This window comes from Amblyraja radiata, chromosome 14, assembly GCF_010909765.2.
Source record: "Amblyraja radiata isolate CabotCenter1 chromosome 14, sAmbRad1.1.pri, whole genome shotgun sequence".
NCBI lineage: Eukaryota > Metazoa > Chordata > Chondrichthyes > Rajiformes > Rajidae > Amblyraja > Amblyraja radiata.
The window spans coordinates 46,330,594-46,340,651 of NC_045969.1; the positions used below are offsets into that span (position 1 = coordinate 46,330,594).

General features: G+C 42.7%; 1 protein-coding gene across 1 annotated transcript in view; it reads right to left on the bottom strand.

Moving 5' to 3' along the window:
• LOC116980721 (superoxide dismutase [Cu-Zn]-like) overlaps positions 1 to 4,226 on the bottom strand; it is a 28,479-nt gene extending 24,253 nt beyond the window's left edge. The window contains exon 1 of the mRNA XM_033033222.1: positions 4,012 to 4,226. Coding sequence (XP_032889113.1) covers positions 4,012 to 4,125 — 114 coding nt within the window. The 5' untranslated portion in view covers positions 4,126 to 4,226. The remainder of the gene's footprint in view (positions 1 to 4,011) is intronic.
• Positions 4,227 to 10,058: the final 5,832 nt, after the last annotated feature.

Here is a 10,058-nt window from a genome sequence, read left to right on the forward strand (position 1 = left end):
AAGGACAGAAAATTGAAAATTCCCAGAAATCACCAGTCAGCAAATTAAGGATCTGAATGCAGCTCAGTGTATCTCTACTGCGTACGACATTGCGCTGATTGCCCTTCTCAACAAGTATGTGAATTCTGAAGACCCCAAAATAGTGGGGGTTTTAAATTGCAACCCCGTAAAAACCAAAGAAAAAAATAAATCTTGTCACCATTTGTTGATTGCTGAAAAACAAAACAATGTTCATCACTCAGTCTCAAAAGGAGCAGGGGATTTGTTATTCTATTGCAAAAATCTGGATCATACTGTAATATCTCTTTGAAGAAGCAATCTGTGCACAATTGTTTCCATCTAAGATCAAAGAAAATAATCCAATCTTTACAGACTGTCAACAAAATAATGGAGAAAGAATCAAATCTCTGTCAGCACAGTGATCGAACAAGCAGTGTTGCTGCCAACAGTTCCAAATACCTGCTTTTCATTTCGAACTCAAGCGGTGCCCGTGTGGAGTGTGGATTCTTTTTTGATCACATGAATTTCCCCAGGGAAATTTCCCCAGAGAGAAGTCCCGATTATTTTTTCAGCCGTCCTCACCACTCTCTGCACGGACTTCCAGTCGGAGGCTTTGCAGTCCCCAAACCAGACAGAGATGCAACTGGTCAGAATGCTCTCTATGGTTCCCCTGTAGAAAGTGGTGAGGACGGGATGGGGGAGGTGAGCTCTTCTCATCCGGTGCAGAAACTGCAACCGCTGCTGCGCTCTCTTAACTAATGATGTGATGTTATTTGATCAGGTCAGACAACTCACATCCATTGTGTATTTCTTAGAAAATGTCATGAAATCAAAAACTATAAGTACACTTAAAATGTCATAGATAACCAAATACTTTGTTTAATTGTTGTGAACTCATATTAGCAGTGTATGCGTTCGAGCTGACAGAAGTATTAACATAATTTATTTTATGCTATTTGTGACATATATCCATAAAACAACTGGTATCTTCAGGAAGATATATACAGAGAGGGAATGAAAGTCAGGAAGATGATAGTAAAAATACCAAAGAATAAAATGTCAGGAAACAGAATATCCAAAGATTTGTGAACATCACTAAACATACCTTGTGTTAAAAATCGGTGTGTGTCTCTACCCTGTTATTCATTTACAGAAAAAGGAATTAGATGTATTCTGGTTCTTGAATTTTTGACCAAATTTGAAAAGAAAAAAAATACTCTTAATGACATTTGGGTTGCCAATTCCTAGGTGCTTTAAATTCCAGCACAGCACACTATGGTGATAGCAGAGTTTGGACACCCCTCTCGATGGACATGAACCTCAGGATAAGATTGGACACACAAACTGAACCAACAGGAAAGAAATTGAAGTTACATTTTGCTGTCACAGTTTCAGAATTAGGTGCCATCTCTGGTGAGAGAAATAAGAAGGAATACAACAAGGGCTTATTTTCATGCTGTATGGCTCTTTTACAGTTAACATTAGGATATCTGATTAATAAAGATCATTTTTAAAATTACAAAGCAACTGCAAATAAAGCATGTCCATCACATGTTCTCGTTATGTGATATAACTGACTCGGATATAAATGTAAATGGGTTAGTTAGTGCATTTGCAGATGACACCTAGATTGCTGGAGTTGTAGACTGTGAGAAGTGGCTGTCAAAGTAGACAGCAGTATATAGATCAGCAACGGAAATGGGCAGAGAAATGGCAGATGGAGTTTAATCAAGCAAGTGTGAGGTGTTACATTTTGGGAGGACAAATGTCAGGTCAGGATGGAGTGTACAGTTAATGGTCAGACCCTGAACAGCATTGATGGACAGAGGGATCTTGGGGACTGAATCCATAGCTTCTTGAAACGTTCAAATTTGTAGATAAAGTGGTGAAGATGGTGTCTAGTATGCTTGCCTTCATTGGTCAGGGCATTGAGTATAAGAGTCAAGAAGTCATTATGCAGCTCCACAAGACTTGGTTGAGCCTCATTTGGAGTACTGCATGCAGTTCTGGTTGTTCTAATACAGGAAGGATGGGGAGGTTTTGGAGAGGGTGCAAAAGTGGTTTACCAGAATGTTGCCTTTAATTAGTTGGAATCTGCAACTAGGAGAAATTGGACAGATGGACTATTTTACCTGGAATTTTGCAGGCTTAGGAGAGACCTGATGGAGATATATAAAGTTATGAGAAGCCTAGATAGGGTAGATAGTCATAACCTTTTTCCAGGATGAAAATGTCAAAGACTAGATGGCATAGCTTTAGGGTGAGAGGGGCAAAGTTTAAAAGATATAAGTGGGGCAAGTTTTTTTTACATGAGGATAGTGGAAGCAGATACGATAGTGATGCTTAAGACATTTTTAAATAGCCACATGAATATGCCGAGAATGGATGGGCATGGATCATGTACAGGCAAATGAGATTACTTATCTTGACATCATGTTCGGTCCAGACATCGTGGGACAAAATGTCTATTCCTGTATTGTACTGTTCTTGAGATCTAGGTGCCACTAAATGCTATTGTTTATTGTCCATTCTTAATGGTGCTTGAGAAGCTGGTGGTAAGCCATCTTCTTGAATAGCTGCAGTCCTTCTGATAAAGTACTCCCACTGTGCTGTTGAGTAGGACATTTAAACCCAGTGCCAATGAAAGAATTACAATATATTTCCAAGTCAGGCTGGCTGTGACTGGGAGGGAAACCCACGGTTGATGTTGTGCCCATGTATCAACTGACCTTGCCTTCTTGGCAGAAAAGTTTATAAAAGGTTATGGGCTTTGAAAGATGCTGTCAGAAGTAGCCCTTACAAGTATTTTGTAGATTCTCCGTTAGTGGATGGATGGATAACATGGTTAGGAAATCAAATTAGATACTGACCTTCTAAAGTCAGGGATTCAACATAGAACTATGGAGGTTATGCTCCAACTTTATAAAACCTTGGTTAAACCTCAGCTGGAGTCCTGCACGCAGTTCTGGTCTCCATGCTATAGGAAGGACATTATAACGCTGGAGAGAGTGCAGAGAAGATTCAGCAGAATGCTGCCTGGAATGGACCAGTTCAGTTATAAGGAGAGACTGGAAAAGTGAGGTTGATTCTCCCTGGCACAGAGAAGATTAAGAGAAGACACGATTGAGGTAGATCAAATTCTAAGGGTAAATTCTAAAGATTAAATTGTAAGATAGACTGCAGGAAATATTTTCCCATATCAGAAGTAGATAAAACTAGGGGACAAAAAGATACCATTAAGTGGAAGAGATTTCGAAGAGATATGATGAGGATCTTCTTCATCCAGAGTACCTGGAATTGACTGGTTGAAGGTGAGTCACAGACAACATTTAAGAAGTGTCCAGATTTAAAATGGACCTGAGGGGCAAATTGTTCACACAGAGGATGGTAGATATTTGCCAACGACAAATAGAAAGAACTCAGGTAGGCAACTTGATCAATATGGACACAATGGGCCGAGAGATCCGTTTCCGCGCAGTACGATTCCACGACAGCGCATTGCTGCCGATAAAACACTTTCAGGTAGACATCTTAAATTGACGGTATCTTCAAATATATCTCCCATTTCCGTTTGGTGTCCCAAGTATATCAAATAGACATTCCGATACATACATAAAAACTGATTGATTTTCCTTACCGAAACGGGTAACCGTTACGATCCACCAGATAATTTTATTTAACAAACCCGGATTGTAAACAGTGACAGTTCGGTTTAATCTCCGTAACGGGAAGGGCCCACGCCGGGCCTTGAGTTTTCACTGATCACGGGCGGTTCTGAGGGAAAACGGGCGTGTTTGGCGCCCAGGCCGCGATGTCAACCGCCGGGGAAGGAATGGCGGGCAGGCGGGCGGGGATAGGGGAGATCGGCCGGGGAAGGAAAGATCGGCCGGGGACGAGGGAAAGATCGTCCGGGGAGGGGAAGATCGACCGGGGGAGGGGAAGATCGACCGGGGGATGGAAGGGCGGCCGCCCGCGGCTCGAGCCTACCTGCCCGCCACCGGTTCAACCCACCTGCGATTCAAAAACAACGCTTCCAACAACACCGCTGATGATGTTTTCTAAGTCATGGGGATAAGTATAGATATCGTGCTCATCTTTCAGTATACAAACGGCTTTTATTTCCATATTTTTAAGTGACCTGTTCGGTTAAGAGGATATTGAGCACGTTCACCTCACGTCCCATCCCTCGGTGCCCAGAGAGAGACGGGTCGGCGCTGCATTCTGCACAAGCCACGCTCCGGGAATATATACATGTCCAGTGATCTCCCCCAACTGCATACACTGACACTGCAGAGCCCATGTGTTGTTATGAAACACAATAGTAAAAATGTCAGCTTTAAACGTGCCTAATTTACTTTTGCTCGGGGTCCACCAGGTCTGTGGATTGAAAAATGGCTGAAGAAATCACTAGAACCTGCAGACCAATCTTTGTTGCAGACTGACACAAGTGGGGCATAAAGGGTGGGCAGAGGTGTAATTTGGGATAGATCGTTTCTTCCACTTTTTACAATGGGCTTCCCTATGTGGAGTCCAATTTCCCTTGCAAATGAACTCGAGATTCTCAATGCCACCCCACTTATCCTTGTGCCATTTTGTTTGGTCATGGGCCAACGATTTTCACAAGTTGGTGTGATATTCCTTTTTTTCAAAGAAGGTTATGAGAATAACCTTGAAGCACTTCCATAGTCCACTTGATCATCTCTTATGCCTAAGCTTTCAAAGGTATTTTTAGGAATTTGGTGTCAGTAGAACAGCTGCTGACTTGGAGTCATATTGATAACGCAGTAAATGTTCATAAGTTCATAAATGATCGGAGCAGAATTAGGTAATTCGGCCCATCAATTCTACTCTGTCATTCAATCATTGCTGATCTATCTTTCCCGCTCACGCCCATTCTCCTGCCTTCTCTCCATAATACCTGACATGCATACGAATCAAGAATCTATCTATCTCTGCCTTTAAATATCCATTGATGGCCTCCAACAGCCTTCTGTGGCATTAATGCTTATTTGACCACCCTCTGACTAAATAAATTCCTCATCTCATTCCTAACCGTACGTCCTTTTATTCTGAAGCTATGGCCTCAGGTCTTAGACTCTCCCACTAGTGGAAACATCATCTCCACATCCACTCTATCCAGGCCTTTCACTATGCAGTAAGTTTCAATGAGGTCCCCCCTCATCCGTCTAAACTCCAGTGCTTACAGGCCCAGTGCCGTCAAATGCTCCACATATGTTAACCCAATCAATTCTGTTGACTAGATAATTGTCTTAATTTCATTATGGCACCTTAAAATCATTTACATCAGATAGAGCAGAGTTGCTCTTTCACTTGGAAGGACAAAATCATTGATCGTGCAATTCTCTCAATGCCCTACAAGATTGTCAATCTAGATTTGTATGCTCAAGACTTGGGAATAAGACAAATTTCTAAATTAATTGAGTCACGACAAACACAAGGCTGTTTTGGGTATTGATGTTTGGTCTGATGGTAGTCTGACACCAGGGGGAAGACCCTGCCCAAATTTGTTTAGCCATATCAGTTTCTGTGGGTCTATCGGCCAAGGAATGACAAGTCTAACACTAACAAGTGTGAGGTGTTGCATTTTGATAGGTCAAACCAGGACAGGACTTGCACAGTAAAGGGGAGAGCCCTGGGAGTGTTGTAGAAGAGAGGTTTGTGTGCAGGTGCATGGTTCCCAGAAGGTGGCAAGATAGCTGAAGGTGGTAAAAGTGTTTAGCATGCTTGTCTTCATTGGTAAAGGTATTGGGTACAAAAGTTGGAGCATTATGATAATGCTGTACAAATCATTAGTCAGACCACAATTGAAGTTCTGTGTGCCATTATGATAATATTGGGCATTTTAGGTGCCTGACAAAATGCAGGATTTCTGTCTTTGCAAAACCTACTTGGCATCTTTTTGGAAAGGCTGCAAAGACCATCAGGATCATGGCTCCAGAATGTCTGGCCTGGGAGGAAGTTGAGTACAGGGTGATGTCCAGATGTCCTTTAATTGATAATATGTATGAGGGTTTTGCAGAAGAAAGGAAGAGACGGAGACAGGGGCTGTGGGAGAATTGGGGAAGTCAATGTTCAATGCTTTAACTGTGGTCAGCAGGGCCATTGGAGCAGGGAATGTCCATCGTGAAAACAGAAGCAAAGGGGAGGCTACAGAGAAGCTACAAATGTCACTGCTCTTAACAAAAAGGAAAAGATTAGAATGTAAAATTGTTGGCACTGGTAACGGGAAAGGAACTGCAGAGTACGCTGAAAGACATATGGAAACGATCTGCAGAGGTTGCTCCACACATTACAAGAAAGGTGAATTTTCCAGCAAGTGCAAAAGACTTGGGAGCAATGGTAAAAAAAGCAATTGATCTGGCAGAACCGAATGTATATGAAGAACAAGACTTGTCTAATCAATGTACTGTTAGGTTTTATCAGGCCCCGAGGACAGTTGTTGCCCAGCTGCGCCAGCATCTGGGGAGTATGGTATGTGAGTATGTGGACCCGCAAGTGTGGGCAGAACACGCAACTCAGGTAGGATGTGTTCGCATTGATCCCAACCAAGTAGCTCTCCAGAAAGGTGTGACACTGCCTTCGATACAACAGTACCCATTAAAACAACAGGATGGGCTGATTTGAGGATTGCTGGAACAAGACATCCTAGTGAAGTGCCAGTCTATTTGCAACATACCAATCCTTGCAGTGCCAAAAGCAGGAAAAGAGGGCCAGTACAGGTTGGTCCAAGATTTAAGATCAGTTAATGCAGTGGTGGAACCGCTCCATGCTCTGGTGCCAAACCCGGCTCATATCCTAGCTTTAATCCCAGTAGAAGCAAGAATCTTTTCAATTGTAGACCTGCAACATGCCTTCTTTTCATTACCTCTACATAAGAACAGCCAGTATTTATTTGCCTTTACATACAGGGGACAACAATATACATGGACAAGACTACCTCAGAAACATAGAAAATAGGTGCAGGAGGAGGCCATTCGAGCCAGATTCGTTAATTCGCCTACCTTGTTTCTCGATGTCTTCAAGTACAGTTAATCTACTTTGGTACAGTACGTGGATGACTTGTTGGTAGCTAGTGTGGATGAGCAAAGTAATCGTGAGGACACTGCTCAATTATTGAATCATCTGACAAATTTAGGATATGTGGTTTCTCAGTCCAAGGTATTGATGGCTCAACAAAAAGTGAAGTTTTTAGGAATGATAATTTCGGCTACAGAAAGAAGTTTAGAAAAGATAAAACTGGAACCAATTTGCGAATTTCCTATTCCTAAAGAGGCGAAGCAGATGAGACAGTGGCTCGGTATGGTGAACTACTGCAGACCCTGGATCTCTAATATTGCACTAGACACCAAAGAATTGACTCCTTATACTAGCCTAGAGGACGACTCCAGTTGTCCAAAGAAGCCCAGGAAGCTTTTGAAAGCCTGAAGAGATCTATAATGCAGGCCCCAGCACTAGGAAGGCCACTCTACGATAGACCCTTCCAACTCTACTGTACCATTCTTTCTGAGTGCTCAACTGCAGTCCTCACCCAAAAACATGGGGATAAGCACAGACCAGCGGCTTACTATTCATCCACTCGACCCAGTAGCAAGGGGACACCCATTATGCACCCAGATCCTGACATTTATTTATAATAGTTTACAGTCTGCTGCAAACCTGACCTTACAGCAGGAAATAGTAATATACAGTTCCCATTCAGTTGCAGCCTTGTTAGGACAACTTCAAACTCAGCATTTGACAATGGCTCGTCAAAATAAATATGAAATTTACTTATTGAACAATTCAAAACTTTAATTTAAACACTATACCACAATTAATCTGGCATCTTTCCTTATTTCACCTCCAGAGGAACAGTCAGAGGCAGGTCATGACTGTTCTTAACTGAAGAAGAAACATTCGTAAAGGGAGGATTTAAAAGACGATCCTATAGAGGACCCTGACATAACATTGTATGTAGACAGGAGTGCATCCATTGGGCCCCGGGGGAGAGAAATTTTCTCGGTACACTATTGTAGACCAGGATGGGAACAGTGTAGAAGCAGCTGCTTTTGAGTTGCCCTATTCAGCACAACAGGCTGAATTATTTGCTGTAATTAGTGCTTGCATTATTGGGAAAAATGTATGGGTGAACATATGTACAGATTCTAAATATGCATTCGTAGTAGTACATGACTTTGGACAACTATGGAGGAAGAGAGGATTCCTAACCTCGGCAGGAACTCAAATATATCATAAGCAATTGGTGATTGATCTATTAAAGGCCTTGGTGCTACCTAGACAAGGATCAGACCCACGGTGTTGGTTAGGTATCGTATAGGCAGTGGGTTTGTGTTCGGAAAATAAAGTTAGTTGATCCAGTGCTTGACTCAGTGTTTTACTAACGGGATGAGATTAGGACCGGATTTACAGTTGTCGGCACACAGATATAGAAAGGATGTCATTAAGTTGGAAAGGGTGCAGAAGAGATTCACCAGGGCATGAGTTATAGGGTGAGATGGGATAGGCTGGATTTATTTTGTACACCTTGTTGAGGTATACAAAATCATGATAAAGAGAACAATGTATAAACCAGAAAATGATAGACCAATAGGGCTTATAGTACTACTATTAGTTGCAGTAAAATTATTTGAGAAAAATTCTTATGGACCGGATTTCCTCTAATTTGGAAAAGCATGGATTAGTCAGTGTGTCGTGCAGGGACAAGTCCTGTCTCACGAATTTCATTTAGTTTTTTTGAGGATACGCCAATCATTGATCAGGGTAGGACAGTGGAGGTGATGTATTTGTGCATCATGCTGTCCACATAGAAATGTCAGATGCATTTCAATCTGGGCAAGTGTGAGGTGATGCATTTTGAGAAAGTTATCAGTACATGGCAGGATCATTAAGAGCATTGATGTACAGGAGGATCTTGGGGTACAAATTCATAGCACCATGAAAGTGGCAACACAGATGGATAGTCAAGTCAAGTCACATTTATTTATATAGCACATTTAAAAAACAACTCTCGTTGGCCAAAGTGCTTTACATTTGTTATAAGAATAGCACAACAAAACAAACTGAAGAAGGGTTTCGGCCCGAAACGTCGCCTATTTCCTTCGCTCCATAGATGCTGCTGCACCCGCTGAGTTTCCCCAGCAATTTTGTGTACCTTACATACATATATACATGTAGCCCTCACTCAGAGGATGTCAGGAAAGGCTTGGGAGTATAGAAAAGTCTTTAGTCTTGACTTAAAAGACTCGATGGAGGGGGCAGTTCTGATGGGAAAGGGGATGCTGTTCCACAGTCTAGGCGCTGCAATCGCAAAGGCGCGGTCGCCCCTGAGCTTATGGCTAGGCCGTGGGATATTCAGCAACCTCAAGTCGGCCGATCTAAGGGGCCTGGAGGTGGAGTGGTGGGTGAGAAGACGTTTTATGTAGGTGGGGGCAAACCCATTGAGGGCTTTGTAGACATGGAGGAGGATCTTTAAGTTTATACGGAACCGCACAGGGAGCCAGTGGAGAGAGGCCAGGATCGGGGTGATGTGATCCCTTTTTCGGGTGCCCGTCAGGAGTCTCGCTGCGGCGTTTTGGACCAGTTGCAGGTGGGACAGGGAAGATTGGCTGATGCCAGTGTAAAGGGAGTTGCAGTAATCTAGGCGGGAGGAGATGAATGTGTGGATGATCTTTTCCAGGTCATCAAACTGGAGGAATTGTTTTATTTTAGCTATCGTCCGAAGCTGAAAGAAGCTAGCATTTACCACGGCATTGACTTGTTTGTCAAATTTCAGTGCTGAGTCAAATATCACGCCAAGGTTTTTGACGTGAGGTTTGAGTAGTGGGGTAAGGCTTCCAAGGCTGCCTGCTATCATTTTGATTGAGTCCGAGGGGCCGAGAAGGATTACCTCAGACTTACTCTCGTTTAGTTGGAGGAAGTTCTGGGCCATCCAACACTTTATATCCTCGAGGCAGTGGGTAAGGTTAAACAGATTTGATTGGTTTTTGGGCTTCAGGGAGAGATAGAGTTGGGTATCGTCTGCATAGCAATGGAAGGAA